Raw genomic sequence first — 18,378 nt, 5'->3', positions numbered from 1 at the left:
AAAAATATTATATTGTAATTTTGGTCAGTTAAGATTCAATTTTACTACTGCTATATGAAATATATTTCACAGAAATATTTGAAAGATGTAAACCGTAGCATCTTTTAACTTATTTGCAATAATAGTGACCGTAAAGATTTTGAAAACGTTGTTTAAAAACTCTGTGAATTTGAAAATGATCGTTTAATTTTTTTCCCGAACTTATATTTTTCGAAAATTAATTAAGAAGTACAAAAGACATTAAGATAGATATGTGAAGAGATTTTCAGAAATTTCATTATGATAACTCCACGTCGATCAGTGACTTCCAAAAAGATATAATTCAAAAGTATGTTTTAATATAAATTAACTAAAGAACAATAATAATGATAAAAGTATAGTTATTCTAATCTACATGTAATTTGATAAATTAAAAGAATAATAATATAGTACTATGCCAATTGTCCGTCATGTCAAATTGCATATTGTAAGGATTTTTTTAAAACAAACTGATAAACTTTCCAAAACAACAGTCTTAGCACCAAAGACAGACATTTTTTATAAAGATTTTTTTCATAAAAAAAAATCTTGAAAAAATGCAGTTTTAACCGCAACACGATTTCTGTGAGAATTCTGTCTCTTCCTTTGGGGGAATTTGAACACTGATAATGTTTTTGTATTTTTCTGGAACTTTTATGCTGTTTTCTATGTGTCCACTTAATTCTGGGTTTGCAAACCGCAATCCTGAAATTAAGAAAAAAACTACTTTAACAAATACAAATTCATTTAAAATAACGGCTATTAGCGTTATACCATTCTTTCAGATTCTTCATTTCTTGGGAAACTTTATTTGAGTTGGGATTTGCTTTATATAACTCATATTCGCAATATCAAGATAGCAGGAGTCAAAACGGTACTCGTAAGTAAAAAAGGACTTTATCAAGGGTAAATAATTTATATGTTATAGATTCGGTCAGATTTACTTAAATTGAAAAATCATAAATATCCACAGAGGCAAGTTTTCATGGTTTGTAGGACAAATACGGGTTCGAGGGTTTGATTTTAGGGCTGAAAGATTGAGTGTTGTAGGCCATTAATTCGCGGGTTCTTTTGAATTTACTAGGGTGTGTGAATGCAAAATTTACAACATGATACAAGTGCAACATGATAGCTACAATTAATTTCCATGAAAAGGAAATGTTTCACTGTAATTGACGTCTTGTCGCGGATAAGATGGGAACGGCTGAATGGTAATTCCAAGATACAAGGTTCCAGAAATAGTTTAACAAATCTATTGAATTGCAACAAAAATTCTAACTGAATACAAGTATATAGTATATTTTGATAGTTATATATCAGTTACAAAATTTACAAATGTAAGAGAATTTAATACAAAAGAATATAAATGTTTCGTGCAAAATGTTTAATACCTAAGACATAGAAAAGTTCCTCAATATTGGTTCTAAGTGAATATAAGAGTATAATAGATATTTCTTTCAGTGTGTTTTACACCTAAGTCATAGAAAAGTTCCTCGACGTCTGTTCCAAGTGCATGTGAGACAAAAGAGTATAATAAATATTTCGTGCAGTATGTTTAATACCTAAGTCATAGAAAAGTTCCTCAACATTGGTTCCAAGTTTTGCTGATGTTTCTGTGTAGAGCATTCTGTGCTTCACCGCGTATGCACGACCAGCCTGAAGTAAGAAAAATCTTCCAATTTATAACTTTGATATATAAGAGCGCTGATAACAAAAATGATTCGAACACGTTTGAAATGTAAGGTTAGGTAGATATTCAAAACCAGGAAGGTTTCCAGATGTCGCATTATAAATATTCAATAAAATATATGGAGATAAGGAGCAGTATACAAGCTCTAAGGTCCATTCAAACAGTAAAAATCAGGAGCAGAGCAAAAACATCAGAGGTGGGATCAAGCGCCATTGGTGAGAGTGAGCATCACCTCCACGATGCAGAGTGCTTGAAGACATTGAAAATTCGTGCCGTGTTGCAAATATAAAATAGGTCTTTAAAATAGGGACATTGTTGTTGTTCCTGTTTGATTTGTTCATTCTGAGATGTATTATTGTAAGATTGCATGTCCTCTGTACAAGACTGCTTTGAGGAAAAGAATTTTAATCATAGCCAAGGGAAATTACCGTAGCCTCTATTTTTCTTTTGCTGCCCAGATCAGATTTGTTGCCCACTACAGCTGCGGTCACGTGGGCAGGTGCGCTAGTCATGAGTTCAGTTCTCCATAGTTCCAAACTGTGGAAGGACTCCTTAAAAATAAAATGGAATACATGTATGTCCTGTACTGTAGACTCATTTTTTTTAGTTTTGAATAATTTTAATAGACATATTTTGATTTACCTGTGACGTAATATCGAACACCAGCAAAGCTATGTCGGCGTCACGGAGATACATAGGAACGAGGCTCCTGAAACGTTCTTGACCTGCCGTGTCCCAGATTTGGAAAAGGACAGTCCTGTCTTCTATTTCCATAGATCGGATATAATAGCTAGCTGAATAGATTCAAATTGATCGATTATTATGTCTAAATTAAGGTAAATGTAATTATTATTAATTGCAAATGAACTAATGTTTGGTACAGGTACATCCTACCTACCTCCAACTGTGTGGGCTATTTTCTCTTCGAAGGCATTCTTGGTAAATCTATGAGAGATAGCCGTTTTCCCAACGCACATATCACCAATAACAACGACCTTGACCCGAACAGGGTCATCGCTTTCACTAAGTTCAATTTTGCTCATATTCAAAGGTCATTTCGATCGAAATTTTCATTGGTTTTTTCCCACTATGTTAAAAAATATATAAAAAGAAATCAATCTTTGCATACAAGTTACATTTTCAATTACTAAAGCAATAAATTAAATCCATTCAAATGACCCTGTCAGCGAGTGTTAATTATTAAAATGCTTTATTTACGGAAGAAATTAATATATATAAATTCACATTTCGTGTCCCATTATTTTCTGAAAAGCCAATGGTAATATGATATTTCCTGGTAAAGTAGGATATTTCATGGTTTCTAATTGCCGGAATTGTGAGAAAATTAAATTAATTTTTATCTGACATATCTTTGAATTTGAAGATTATTTATATTTTTCATTTTTAAATCATTCCAAATTTTATTCGCGATCGGTACCTTTTTTTTCATTTTGGGTCATAAAATGATCTGTGGATGCATGCATATATTTGCTGTACAAACAATAATACATGTACATGTGATTGTTGTATGATCAAATTTATACAACTTTAAATAGAGGTTCTATTACCTCAAGAATTAATATCAGCAGCAGTAAGAACTATAAATGTAGAAAAATATTCATCAAGCTCAGATATTTTCATCCATCATTTTACATCTCACTGAACTTATGTACATGCATATAAACAACAATACATAAAACACTAGAACCACTTACCGTCTTTTCCAGTTTGCGATATCTATATACGCATGGTTTGTTTGTGGCCCTTACGACATCTTAATGAGCACTCTTATTTTATCAAATTTGTCGATTTAATAATCATTCCCTCACATAAAACCAAAACAAGGAAAATCCCCCGAGTAGAATCTATAACTCCCTAGACGATTTTGTCATTTAAATCTCGTGTTTACCTCGTCAATACTTCCGCTTTGAGACAAAAATGTGTCCCACGATTTTTATAAATACATGTTGATTTCATAGCTTACTCTTGCATGAATATGTAAGTGTACATGTATGTATACGTGATCAGAACGTGGTACTTGAGAAAAGCAATCCAGCCCGGTAAATCACACATAGTTGTTTGATCCAGTTGTAATATTTTATTCAAAGGCGGATCTGTGCTTTCGTTTCGGAGAGGTATCAATTTTTTATTTATTGTGGGGGGTGGGGGAAGGGTGGTAGAGATTACATTTGTGACGGGCTCTGGGGAACATTGTATAAATGGATCAAAAAGAAAACTATTATAGATATTTTCTCTAAGAGAAGGAGCTCCCCAATAATAAATCAATAAATAATAATTATTGTGTTTTTTTTTTAATACCGGGTATCATCTAATATCAGCTACATGCTTCATCATGTTTGATATTTAAAATGTACTATTTTAAGACGATCGACAGTTGTAAATCATGGTTATTCTTTCCATTTCAATAGAACTTGATAAATAGTACATGAAGGCACGGGTACCAATAATAAATGGTAGGTATACACTCAAGACTTAAGAAACAGAACGATTGGATAGTATTTAAAAGAGAGCACCATTTCAAAAGATATATTTAAAAAATTAGGTACAAGTGAAGATTATCCACTTTTCACTGTTTTCAGGTGAAATTAGTGTTTCCCATCATGGGAAACTTTATGGAAACCACATGGAAACCTCAAGTTTACATCATGTTTCTCAGTGATTTCCGTAGTGGATGCCAGGTTATTCCGTCTAGTTTCCGTGGCACGGAAACTAATACTCTCCGATATTCCATTAGGTATCCTCCACCACAGCAACCTCGGTAAATCTGAAATTCCCCGAGCCTCCATGTACTAGTAGTTTCTCGTAATGGGAAACCTGAAGATTCCACTGGTTTCCGTAATCAGGAAACAATATGGAATAGGAACGAAGTGGTTTCCGTGGAATGGAAACTCGATGGAATCTTTAATATTCATTTGGATGTAAACTTAGGGAAACCTCACCATTCCTAAAGTTTCCGTGACCCAGGAACCGGTATGGAATGTGATTGTAGCAGTTTCCGTGTGACGGAAACTTGATGGAATTATCTGGGGTCCGAAAAATGGAAACTACAGGGAAAACTTCAAAATTCTTTTAAATTACTTTATTTAGGGAAGCATTGTGGAATTATAGTATTTTGCAATATAATAATAAAAAGTTTCCTTTTGCTTTTCAATAGTTTACATCATGTTTCTCAGTGATTTCCGTAGTGGATGCCAGGTTATTCCGTCTAGAGGCTTTCTGAGTAAAATTACATGCGTAATTATTGTATTTTGCTATTACAATAATAATTAAAAAAACATTCGATGCTTGTTGTTTGAATGTTAGGTTTTTTCCTTTTGCTTTTCAATTTTTTTTCTTAGGACCCCCCTCCCCCTTTTGAAACCGTTGCTACTGGTCTGTGCAGTCAGAGGCACCTGTCCTCACGTGCCACAGGTGGAGACATGTGCCGCGAAGACACCTGTTACTGTGTATTGTTTGTATATTCTATGTGATTTGAGAGGGTTTTCTACCTAAATGGAACAATGGACTGTGGTCGAGCATGTACATACACAGTCTCCACAAACTCGTTTAAAATGTAGATGATGATTTCTGTTTTTAATTAAAAATTAATAATAAAACTGTTCTATAAAAAAGAACAAATATTCATAATGTCCTGTTTAAAAATTGCATACTTTTCTATAGGTGTAGAATAAATCTAAATTCTCGTCGTGTATATAATAAATCACAATGCACTTTATGCATTATATACTAGTAACGGGGAGGGGGGTTAAGCATTATATGCGCTTTTTTTATTACATTGTAAGTAACTTGCACAGCATTTTGTAACATCTTTATAGTAAGCATATTTTTTTTCTTTGAGTAAAAAATTCGAATTTCAAATGCGCTGCGTCAGGCAATATTCCGTCCCTTGGTTGCCTTCAACCCCCGTTTCTATATTTGTGTAATAATTGATATAACACCATTTCATTAAACTTTAATTCATTATAGAAAAAAAATAATGTTCAATGAATGATTGAGATTTAGAAGATTTAATAAAACTTGCATGTGATGTAGAACTAAATTATAATTCACTGTAATTAAATTGATAATCATGAGTTCTATAAAAAATCAATTGGCTAATAAAACTGAGTTATTTTTCTTTGAGTAAATTGTGCACAGTTTAGCTTGATCGACCGTGATATTGTTCAAAGAAAAAGACTTCGATCCTTTTTTCTACATAACACCTAGATGGGGGTGAGGGCACATCCACATACATTCTCAGTTGGTGCACTGTCAACCGAAATTCCTTGACAAGCAAAAACAAAAAAAAGGTTCAGACTTTTTGATTGAGAGAGCACAACTGAGCAAATACTGTACATGTAGTAGCTTTGTTTCTATAGCATATTCTATATAAATGGGCAAAATCATTGGGGCCCTTCCCCCTCCCCGGTTCCTACAGCCATGGATGATGAATGATGAAGACCCCCTCCCTATCCCCACACCTCCTTGTACATGTATAATAATAGTTGAATAATACCCCTCCATAGCTCCATGAAAAATAATTGAGTATAGATCCGTTTATATTTACTTTATCATGCATAATTAAACATTACTACATGCGCGGATCTAGAGGGGGGTGGGGAGGTCGGGGGTTCGGACCCCCTCCCCCGAATTTGAAGAGTTAATGTAGGCCTATATTAGAAACCAAGGAACCTAGCTTGGCCCCTCCCTATAGAAAACGCGGACCCCTCCTCGAAAACAAGGATGCATGTGAAATTTTTGTTTGTCAAAAAATTTCTGGGTTGGAATTTTTTTTGATGGGGTGCCCCCCCCCCCCCGAAAAAAAAAACCTGGATCCGTGCCTGAATCACTACATGTATAATCTGGATGATTGTGTTTCAAATTAAATTTACTTTAATTTTTCAACCATGCTATTTATACCAGGAAATCGACATATATAGGATTGGAAGAAGGCTTATTTTAATCCTTCTTTTTTTCCTTCTTTACGTTTTGAACGCAGAACAAACTTTATAGATGCCGGTATACATGTATATAGTAGCTATCAATAATAAAAATAGGAATGATCAATGTGTGATGATATTGAAAAGAATAAAGTAATGGGTGGGTCTAGAGGGATCCCCCTGGAATTTTTCGCAGTTATTTAATTTCTAAGCAAAATGATGACCATGCCCCCACCCCTCACCCCTTTTATTCCCCCGAAAAATGAATCTCTTAGGGCTTTTAATAATAATAATAATAAAAGTTTAGAAGAGACGTTTATCAGAAGAGAATTGACTTAGAAAATGAAATAAAGTTATATTTTAAAAAAAACAACAACAACAACAAAAGAATAAACAACTAAAAAATACCGAAATAAAAACCGAGACATATGTATTCTCAGGCTTAAAAGATTTTTTTTATCTTTTCCCGCGAAAAATTGCCGATGACTTCCGGTATAAAGCAGGAACTGAAGTTATTGTCACGTGGGCGAGTATTTACAAACACTTGCAATGACTTCATAAAACAGCTAAGCCACAAAACTGCCGTCTGTCTTAAGCCGGTTCATTTATGAACATGGCGCTAAAAGACACAATTATATCATGGAACGATGGCATAAATTCATATCTAGAAGAGGAATTTGAAGAGGCTATTTCTAAGTTCCAGCAAATCGAAAATCCGAATGCTCGCATTTTTTACAACATCGCCTTTACTTATCTCCAACTAAACAGATTAGAGGATGCGGTAAAGGTATGCTCTCTCTCTCTCTCTCTCTCTCTCTCATCACAACCTGCAGCTGTTTCAACTCCACCACATATTGTCATAAATTTTATCTTGAAAACTACATGTGCACACGTATAGATGTAACGTGCATGTTTCTTTTTTTTCATGACTGAGAATAGTAATTAAAACTCATTATATGTATATCTAAAAAATATTTTTTTTCTTATTGTGGGCAGAAGCAATGGTTTTATATGTCTCTGTTCAAGTGTTGTGGGTATCTTTAGAAACTAATTATGAATTTCTGTTTTTTTTCCTTCTTTAAAGTAAAGAGTCTGCTTGTTGGTTTAATTAGAATAAAAAGTAACTTTTAGGCTATAAAAAGAGTAAGATTTGAAATTGCCTTACTTGAAAAATCAATTTTTGCTTAAATTAGTATTTATAACAATCAGTTCAGCAATATTGAGCAGAAGAGATATTATATGGTCTTGTTTTTCTGCAATTCATTAAGAGGCTTTTAGTTGTTTGTGTTCATTATGCAAAGGTTTCTTTGATTAAAAATCATTTTATGTATATTGCCTACAGCAGTACTTTCAAAAAATGAGAGAATACTCTTGACAATTTTTTCAGTTTCCTCATTAAAAGATGAGACTGAATTAAGTAAGTGCATTTACATGTTAAAAGGTGAACGTGGTGAAGTTATATGAATCATACTTGTATATTACATGTAAGTGGCTACATGTATATACATGTCATTGATTATAACTGAAACCTCAACTTTGTAAGAGTGATAAATGGTCTAGAAGATAATAAATAGAGTAATTCTAAAGTGAATATTTAAACTTTAACATTAGAGAAACTATATAAGTGTAGGTAAATCCTTGTAATAACGCCTGGTTGCAGATATACATGTATATACACAGAATTGTAAGTATAGGTCAGTATTAATATATGATGCAAGTTCAATGTGGACAAAAGGTGTCATAAAAGTTTATTGCAGACATAGACAATGCAATCAATATTTTCTCAGTCTAACCACTTGAAATGAGAATAAGACATGCATTAATTGTACAATTTTCCAGTGGTTCTGAGTGGGATAGTCTTTTTATCCATGCAGGTCTGAATTCACAATGCAACAGATAAATATTGACAGTTTTCACATTTTTTGCTGGATACCCCACCCCACCCCCAATTACCACTAATAAGTGAATTAGCAAAGAGACATTTGAAAAGCTAATGAAATGATCTGCTACTTATACACATATACAGATGTTGATTAACAACCTACTGTAGACATTTTATGTTTATAAATTACATACATTGCATCCTGATTGACGAATAACCTTCCCACTTAGGTTTAGATACTCATATGATACTTCCGTAGTATATTAATTATGTTCATCAGTATAGGATCATAGATGCAAAATTTTGCAGCACTCAGAATATAAATTTTGAGTTTTAGATATTAAATTATCAAATCCTATCAATTTATTTAAGGACAGACATTCAAGTTGATGATAGATCAACACACAGTTAATGGATTGAGATGAGCATCCATACACTTAACCTAGATCTAATCTTTGTCCAAATAGTTACTTAAACATCCTGTATCATGATGAAGTTTCCTTGTTTAGATAATGTATGCCTTGGTCTCGGTGGGTATTCTAAAGATTAGTACCCTCCTATGATTATTCTTTAGCTGTCTGTCTTTCCATGTCTCTTTTAAGGAATGTTTTTTATTTTTGTGTGAGTTAACCTAGACTTGCACGTAGGCATATTTTTCATGAAGCACTATCACACAGACTTGTCACGTAGGCATATTTCATGAATTTTAGTGCACTAGCGCGCTTCATGAAATATATGTGCAAGTCTGTGTGATTCACACACCAATAATTCACACAAAAACTTAAGAACATTCCTTATATATATTTATATTTTCCATGTCTTAAAGCACCAATAATAAACTCAATATTTGAATTTCTTGCTGACCTATTTCATTGCATTTTTCTAACATCTCTGAAGCCTCATTGTGACATCACGTTAGGGCACGTTTCTCCTTGTGTTTTTCTATGTGTGAGTATACACGAAAATGGTTTTCAAATCAATTTCACTATTGGCTTACTAGAAAACCACAGCAAATGTAAATATTACTAAATATTTATCCTCAATCTATTCTCTGACCTATTGTCTAAAGCAGCTCATACTCTTACATGTACCTAGCCTGTTAAAGAGGTCCCCTGGGTAAAAGGTATGCAATATGGGCATTGGTTTAACAATTTAGGGATCATGCCCTTTAGATTTAATTTCAAGGACAAAACTGGAACATGTATTGGTTTGAAAGCCATTCCTGAAATGAAGCTCTTAATTTCTTGTTTATTAACTTTGAATTAACTTCATGAAAGATGAAAGAAATATGTTAAGTAAGTGGTCAAGATTAAAGCAAATGTCTGCATAAAATTGTTTTAAATAATGCAAAATAATCTTTGTGAGCTAATATTTTCTACTTCATTAATAGTTGTCTTATTATATGATAATACATTACAGTTTTTAAATATTTTAACTTCTTTGTAGAATTTCAAAGAAACAGTTCAAAAAGATCAACACTTGGCTATTGCCTATTTCTGCAAAGGACTGGCAGAAGCAAAGCTTCACAGGTATGGAGTACATGTTTTAGAAAGCTGCAATACAATTTTACTTGTAGATCAATATGTATAGGAAATATTCTCTTGAAGATTCTGTATTTGGTCCAGCAATCTCCCAGCATAAATTTGAAAATTGAATTTTTAAATTCTTTTATTTTCAAGCTGATCAACATCATAGTCTTATGATAAAAATTACTAATCATAAGACTATAATGTATAGGTATTTAATTTAATACCCAGTTACACCTTTATATTGGTGTAATAGGATATACAATATACTGTGCTGTTCATCATGTAATGGACCATGCACTGAGTATTTTTGTACTCATAAATTTGGCTTAGAATTATGACCTCTACTTTTCTATTGTGTTTTATTTTAAAGAATAAATTAACATATAATATACCTGTAAGATATGTAAACTGTTCACACAAAAGAAGAATTTTAAAATCAATATTCAGTGTAAATTTAGTAATTTTCCCTTTAAAAAGTGTAATTTTAAATGAAAATGGACTTTCCTTTCTTGCATTGATACAAAGGTTTAAAATTTACATGTAATTATTTATATAAAATGAAAGATAAATTGACGCTAAGAAGAATTCTCCTTAGTAATTGGAAGTAATAGCTCAGAATGCTGCAAACAAAATAGCTCAAGATCTTCAAAAATATATATCCATAGATATAGAGAAGCCATTGCAGATTTTGATAATGCTGTGGAGAAACTAAGATCAGCAAGCTTCATAGATTACAACCAGCTAGGAATGGCCTACAAGCTGACACTATCAGAGGTACAGTAACAATGTTAATTGATGCACAAGACCCGTTTACACAGTGCACGTGCACCTGAAATATATACTGTAATTTACTTGAAAGATAGGGAAGAAAAATTGGTGATGTTACAAACCGAGGACAGTTTTCATAAGCATACATACATGTATATCATATGCTGGTACAGAACTTAATGTTTAATGTCTCTTTTTCACCTTATATTCATAATTTTCATAAAAATACTGCAGGCATTCATACTTAATTTTTTTTTCATTAAATAATTTTAAGAATCTGAAAATATCACATATGAATCTATTTTAAATACTGCTAATCACATCTTTCTGATAAAACAGTGTATATCATATTCCACATTTTCCTAACAGATATGGATTGCCAAGGCCACCACGATGAAGATGATGGGTAGAGGACAAGAAGCCGAGGAGTTTCTGATCGCAGTCATGAAACAGGAAGATGATGATACAACCAGAAGGAACTGTATCCAGGCACTACAAAAATTACAGGTCAGTGAGGAAGTATTACTGGTATATACTTGACACAGTGTGCAGTAAAAGTGCACACAACCTTAGTATAAAGTATTTTATCTATAAATTTACAGGCTTTGTATTCTAAAGAGAAAAAAACTGTTTGAACTCTGAAAATTTCTAATTCAATTAGGCTTCTATGTCTGAGCATAATTAGTATCTGTTAGTTATTTGAGGAAAGTAAACCTTGGAATGTGGATTATTATATTTGTGTACATGAACTCACTAAAAATGTGTTCATGTTGCAATACAAGTTCCACTGTATTTTCATGTAGAATTTTATGTATAAAGACTGCTTTCATCCTGCTAGATAGACTGTAGTGATCTTAAATTAGAAAGATTGAAGTAATATTACATATATCATTTATTTATAAAATATACAAATTGATAGATGTACTTGATATATTGAACATTGAAAAAAAAAATAGAATTTAAAAATTCATCATATAGAGTAAATTTGGCACTGCCATTTTACTTTAATAACTGATATCAATACAATATGCAAATTAATTACAGGAGATGAAAAAAGATGTCTCAGCATTAAAGAGGCGACACTCTCTACGCAGTCAGAGTTGGTATCACGGTAGACTACCGAGGCAAGAGGCAGAGAAAATGTTACGCAAGGAAGGTGATTTCCTAGTCAGAGAGAGTCTCAACAAGAAGAAAAACACATTACAGTACGTCCTGTCTGTCCTGTGGCAAGGATACAGACATATTCTCATTATACAGGATGATGAGGTAGATGTATATATCATTTAAAGAAAATGAAAAATATTTAATGAATTTGTTAATATGGAAATGTTTATATGAGGGTAATTTTTAGAAAGTTAAGCAGTTTGACAATATCTACGTTAAAAAAATATTTCTTTGTATTTTCATGGTATTTGAATATTTAAACATGTATATCCAGTTCTATTTTCTTTTTTTTTATTTTATCATTTTGTAAAATGAAACTCATTCATGGCCAGGTGCTCCACTTTTCATCCTTCCAGTGTATAAAATGTTCATTCTGAACCTTGGAGCTTTTTTGGCTTAGTGATAAGAGACCTTGATAAATATTGCATGTATATGTAAATGTGAATTACTAAAAAAAAAACAATTCAGTATGTTATTTTGACATTTCATGAATTTCACAGAGTTACTGGAAGTTTGAGGGTTTTTCTTTTCCTTCAATACAAGAGTTGATAGAATACCAACACAGCAGCGGTAAACCAGTAACCAAAAAATCCAAAGCCCTTCTAAAACATGCAGTTGTTCAATCAAATGGGGTAGAGGAGGTCAGTTGATTTTTTATTGTATTATTTTTTTTCTGCACATGTACTTGTATTAAAATGTTAATTAAAATAGAGCCGGTGGCACATAGTAAAATACTTTTGTTTTACACTGGCCCATATGAATTAACTCTAACTGGCAATGCAAACTTTACAAATTTTATTGTTATATAGGAAGCTCCTGAATTGGAAGAGTTACCAGATTCTTGTATATTTCATCCACCAAAGGAACTGCTCAAAAATGTAGATAAAAGAGATTATCTAGGCAAAGCAAGGGTAAGGTTGATGACTTAATTTATACTAGTTGCTCCATATTATAACTGAAATTAAAAATAGATCATATTGATTATTTCCAAAGTACAAAGTGTATTGCAATCTGAATGTGTATTGCATATATTTCGGCAGCTACTATATGCAGGTAAATTTTTTGCCCCAGTTTAATTTTTGCCCAGGTTGCAAGTAGGTGAATTTAAATTGAGGTGATTTCAAAGAAAACTTAAAAAGAAAATTTTAAAATCAACAGGTAAAATAAAATATCTTCATTCCTTTTAATTATAGGTGGTTTCAGCTTTGGGTCAAACAGTTCGAAGAAAACAGAGACCATTTATCAAAGTGGACGATGGAGAGGATGAGAATTTTGAAAGACCCGATCAAGAAAGCTCGGGTAGTTCAACAGACCCTCTCCCAAAACCCCGCCCTAACAGGGCACCTCCAAAGTCACCACTCGCAAAGCACAAACGCATGTCTGAAACGTCAAATGTATCAACAGCCAGTCAGAGCTCAGATGACTCTGTACGGACTTTTTATTCTCGTAGACCGCCCCCCGAATTACCCACCATAGCCCGGAGTATCAGCAGGTCAATGGAGGATTTGAGCATGCAGGGAGATTTAGCCGAATACGAATCAGAACCATTTAACAGTCTCAGGCCTCCAGTCCCTCAAAGAGGCAGAATGTCTGCCGATTTAGAACATATATACGTTAATACCATGAATACTCAAAGTAATACAATGAATACTCAAAGACCAGTGGGCAATAATAATTTTAACAATGAACTTACTAGTGCTTTAAATAAAAGGTTAGGGAAAGGAAACTCTGAAGGTTCAAAACCTAGTCGACCCTCGGCACCAGCCAGGCCCCCACCTCCAAGGAGAAACTGAGTAGCTTTACATTGTAAGTTTACTGTAACTAGTTAAATTTTGATTAATTGTAGAGTTCATTAAGTACCGGTATTTTTTAAAAAGGTTTTTACCACCATTGAAATGGTATAAAAGAACTAAGTGTACACTGTATTTTATAGGAGTACATGTACTGAAAAAAAGGTTTAAAATCCTGAAAACAATTTTGCAAATGAACTGCTTATTAAGTTTTTACATGTTGTCAACATTATTAGAGTATAAAACTGAGCATATTGCAATTTTAATTTTCAAATGGTGCTCTTCATTAAGTAATATTTGATCATAAATTCCTAGAGAATGTGTAATCTATTTTGATTAACAATAAACAATTTGATACTGAATTTTGATGTACCGGTAGATGAAATTTTGGAGCTCTAAGCATTAGCATTGCTACATGAAATTATTTTTTTTTTAATTTTGTAAAATTTAAACACACGAGTACTTTTTAGTTTCAGTCTGTTATGTACAAACATATACATAAATGTCAGGTTGAAAATACAAGACATTTAGTTATTGTATGAAAATGCATTATGTACATTTACATGTATTTGCAGCAATTATATAACAATGCTTTAATATACTCTAAAATGTGAATGCATAAAATGAGGAGATGTGATGTCACATGTTTGGGGTGGTAAGGTAGATCATTAAAAGTACTGAATTATTATGTTGCAGCGGTAAATTGCTGGAAGCTACATTTGTACAGTCTGTGTATGTATGTGTGTGTGTGTTAAATTGACAAAGAAGTCTTCCTTGTTTACATTTCTACAAATACTTAGGTTTGCCATATCAATTAATCACATTTAGAAGGTCTCAAATTGTCCAAGATGACTGTTTTTGATGTTATTTATCTTTTATATAATTATGTATGTACATTTCTACGTTTATATATATATTATGTGGGTAAAAAAAATAATACTAAGTTGTACATACATTTCCTTGTACCTTTCAAATTTGTTATTTATGTTTATATATACAAATAAAACATTTGTTTTATGGATTGGATTTGATGTATGTTCAAAGGTAAAATAGTGCCAACTTTTTATGATTGTATTTTTATCCTTTTTTAACATGGGTAAGAAATACTACATGTAGCCTGTGCCTTAACGAGATGAATTTATATTTAATCAAATAAAATGTCTCTCTTATTATTTGATTTGTACATTTTTTACATTTCTGAATTTTTATACATCTTCAGGGGTCATTTAGTATGAAATATAAGAGCCTGTTTTAAGCCTTGCTTAGAACTGAGTTTTTTTAAACTCATTAACAGATTCGGGAGACATCTGCTCCCTCAGACCTTTTGAATCTGGAAATAAAATAATCACATGAAATATGATACTTTCAAATCACAGGCACTTGACGTTACTTTTTTTTCTTTGAATGAAAAAAAATATACCCCAACGTAATAATAAACCGGTTAATTATTAGGTAGGGGTATATTTTTTTTTTATTAAAAGAAAAATAAGAAACGTCAGGTGGCTGTGTTTCAAATATTGATTAAGTTATTTTCGTATACACCAGTAGTCTGATCGGAATATATTGAAATTGACGCATGAAGAAGTGTTGGTGATATTTAGATAAAATAAGGACCAAATTCTTAAAATAAATTACATCACGTTTGAAAAATTGGGGAAATATTCTATAAAAATCAAGTCTGAAACTGTGTCCCCTCCCAGAATCAAGCAGTGCATAAAAAGTAAATGTTGCTTTTGATAGAAAAAGAATAAATGGCCGTGTCATGATTGGTTCAGATTCAGAATTTTTAAAAATAAAAGTTAATGTATCGGTTGTTGTTACGTCATGCAATTTGTTACATGCTAATTGTGAAGTCAACGGAAAAAAGTAATTTCTGAAATATATTTTAACAAACAAACAAAGAAAATTAAAAAGCTCAACTACATTGTGTATATATCAGATGTTGATTGTGTCAACTTACTTCCTCAGACGACAGAATATTTTTTGCAATTGAAAAGTGGATGGGACGGTCGGGACTTATCATATACTTATAATGATTGAAAGCAAACCAAAAAAAATCATGCATGTTTACTAGACTAAAAGACTCTTAAATAATATCCAAAAAAAACTTACATAATATTATGACTGCATCCTCTTACAAATTTAAGGCAGTGCATAATCAAAGTCCTTGACTGGTATTCTACAAACAGGATGAATCGAGGCATCTGAATAAACTGATAAAATGCATCGTTTGTCACTATATTTTTTCGGAGAGCTACAGACTACAGTTCTGCAGCTACATTGTAATATCGAACACGTAGATACTTTTCTTTGACAGTTTATCATTATGTCTGGTTTGTTGTAGTGATGATTGTTACGTACGGAAGCGTATTAGGGCCGCAGCAGTATCTTTTATTAATTTGTTTAAACAAATTAATAATTTGTTATAACAAATTATTAATCTGTTATATCAAAATATTAATTTGTTATAACAAATTAGTAATTTGTTATAACAAATTAATAATTTGATAAAACAAATTAATAATTTGTTATAACAAATTATTATTTTGTTTTAACAGATTACCAATTTGTTATAACAAATTATCAATTTGTTAAAACAGATTAGTAATTTGATTAAACAAATTACTAATTTGTTTTAACAAATTATCAATTTGTTATAACAAATTAATAATTTGTTGTAACAAATTGATAGTTTGTTATAACAAATTAATAATTTGTTATAACAAAATAGTAATCTGTTATAACAAATTAGTAATTTGTTTTTACAGATTAATAATTTGTTATAACAAATTACTATTTTTGGACATTTGACATGAACACAGAACTATGGAATCTCTATCAGATTAAAAATCTTTAAAATATTGAATTTGGAAACAATAAACACACGATCTGCAGAGCTTTTCACCTATATGTTTCTTTTAGCAGCTCAGAGTTTTCACTTCAAACATCAATGCCATGATAAATTGCATCAAAGTCCTTGATTCTATTCCTTTTACAGTGTAGCTTATTATTGGAAGCTTTAATGAAACTTTACCCATACGTGCCCCCCCCCCCCCTTCCCAACAGTTCGGTCATAGCACACATTTCGTATGCCTCTGTTCAACCCAATTCATGTATAAAGAATAACATCTTTAAACTAAATCCCAAAATCCTGGAACTGCTCCTGTGGTGAACACCCATGGATCCGTATAAAGCTGTGAGCAACAAAGGCAACATTGACCAAAATGAATTTGCAGATAAATTATCATTTGTACATACCTTAACAACCTTCCACGGAAAACGAAATTACACACACACACACACACACACACAATATTCTTGAGTGGGTAGCGCTTGGTAAAATTTCAAATTAAATATCTAATGAGTCATTCAATTCTTTTGTAATGCGTGAATTATTTATAATAAAAAAAAAGAGCCTGCTGGAATAGCTCTCAATAGTCCCACTAAAGCTTTATTATTGGCCAAAAACTTTAACAGTTACAAATTATTTTCAGAAATCCGACTTATAATAAGATTTTTGAATTGACCTGGCTTTCGTAGATCTGTATATATTTCAAATTTTGTCAAAAATAGTAATTTGTTTTATCACATTACTGATCTGTTTTAACAAATTATTAATTTGTTATAACAAATTATTAAGTTGTTATAACAAATTATTAAGTTGTTATAACAAATTATTAATCTGTTATAACAAATTACTAATTTGTTATAACAAATTATTAATTTGTTATATCAAATTATTAATCTGTTATATCAAATTATTAATCTGTTATATCAAATTAATAATCTGTTATATCAAATTAATAATCTGTTATATCAAATTAGTAATTTGTTATAACAAATTAGTAATTTGTTATAACAAATTATTAATCTGTTATAACAAATTACTAATCTGTTATAACAAATTATTAATCTGTTATAACAAATTGCTAATTTGTTATAACAAATTATTAATTTGTTAAATCAAATTATTAATTTGTTATAACAAATTATTGATTTGCTATAACAAATTGATAATTTGTTAAAACAAATTGATAATTTGTTAAAACAAATTTAAAAAAGATACTGCTGCGGCCCTAATACGCTTCCGTAGTTACGTCATTCAATTATTTGCGTTTAATCTCGTCATCGGGCAATTGTGACGTCAACACTGACAACAGCATATTAAAGTCAACTCACAATAATTTATTACAGTATTATAGTGGTTATCATCCATGTTAGAAGAGAACAGATTATTTTATTTCTATTTAGAGCCCAGAACAGACAAGTATGAGATTATTATATGTATTGCACTTACTAATTTTTTCATATTTTTTGGACATTGAGTTGTTCGTTCGAATGTTCAAAGATATTAGTTCTAAAATATTTTAATATTATAAATATTTTAAAGTATAATCACAGGGGCTTACTAACGGCGTGTAATAATTATTTATTAAAAAAATTCATATACCGTAATAATATGTGTAGTTTTATTATTACGGTATATTAATTTTTTAAATAAATGATTATTACACGCCGGGAGCAAGCCCCTGTGATATGAATATTTGTGATTGTCTCTGCTCGTAGTTTTATGAAAGTTATCTCCCATAACGGAAAT

General features: G+C 31.5%; 2 protein-coding genes across 2 annotated transcripts; one reads left to right on the top strand and one right to left on the bottom strand.

Annotated features, from left to right (window-relative positions):
- Positions 1-318: 318 nt before the first annotated feature.
- Positions 319-3,704, bottom strand: LOC134232982 (uncharacterized). Its single transcript, XM_062714974.1, has 6 exons — positions 3,424-3,704; positions 2,607-2,795; positions 2,351-2,502; positions 2,137-2,259; positions 1,581-1,674; positions 319-723 (listed from the first exon to the last, which is right to left on the bottom strand). The coding sequence occupies exons 2-6, from the start codon at positions 2,749-2,751 to the stop codon at positions 584-586; spliced, it is 654 nt and encodes a 217-aa protein (XP_062570958.1). The 5' UTR covers positions 2,752-2,795; positions 3,424-3,704; the 3' UTR covers positions 319-583.
- A 3,448-nt stretch (positions 3,705-7,152) lies between these two features.
- LOC134232981 (uncharacterized) lies at positions 7,153-14,953 on the top strand. Its single transcript, XM_062714973.1, has 8 exons — positions 7,153-7,435; positions 9,977-10,059; positions 10,725-10,833; positions 11,197-11,334; positions 11,872-12,093; positions 12,492-12,632; positions 12,801-12,902; positions 13,185-14,953. Exons 1-8 carry the CDS (start codon positions 7,256-7,258, stop codon positions 13,782-13,784), a joined length of 1,575 nt encoding a protein of 524 aa, XP_062570957.1. The 5' UTR covers positions 7,153-7,255; the 3' UTR covers positions 13,785-14,953.
- Positions 14,954-18,378: the final 3,425 nt, after the last annotated feature.

This window comes from Saccostrea cucullata, unplaced genomic scaffold, assembly GCF_032062105.1.
Source record: "Saccostrea cucullata isolate Sc308-1 unplaced genomic scaffold, CSIRO_AGI_Scuc_v1 ctg56, whole genome shotgun sequence".
Lineage (NCBI taxonomy): Eukaryota > Metazoa > Mollusca > Bivalvia > Ostreida > Ostreidae > Saccostrea > Saccostrea cuccullata.
Note: the sequence above shows the minus strand (reverse complement) of the source record. Positions and strands in the feature narration are given on the sequence as shown.

What these genes read in the sequence shown, in the direction of transcription:
- LOC134232982 (XM_062714974.1), bottom strand. Translation starts at nt 2,751, where the DNA reads ATGAGCAAAATTGAACTTAGTGAAAGCGATGACCCTGTTCGGGTCAAG. An exon ending in AAAGAAAAATAGAGGCTACG is followed by an intron (nt 1,675 to 2,136) that starts GTAATTTCCCTT and finishes TTCTTACTTCAG; the next exon opens with GCTGGTCGTGCATACGCGGT. An exon ending in GGAACTTTTCTATGACTTAG is followed by an intron (nt 724 to 1,580) that starts GTATTAAACATA and finishes TCTTAATTTCAG; the next exon opens with GATTGCGGTTTGCAAACCCA.
- LOC134232981 (XM_062714973.1), top strand. Translation starts at nt 7,256, where the DNA reads ATGAACATGGCGCTAAAAGACACAATTATATCATGGAACGATGGCATA. An exon ending in GCAGAAGCAAAGCTTCACAG is followed by an intron (nt 10,060 to 10,724) that starts GTATGGAGTACA and finishes ATATATCCATAG; the next exon opens with ATATAGAGAAGCCATTGCAG. An exon ending in ATTATCTAGGCAAAGCAAGG is followed by an intron (nt 12,903 to 13,184) that starts GTAAGGTTGATG and finishes TTTTAATTATAG; the next exon opens with GTGGTTTCAGCTTTGGGTCA.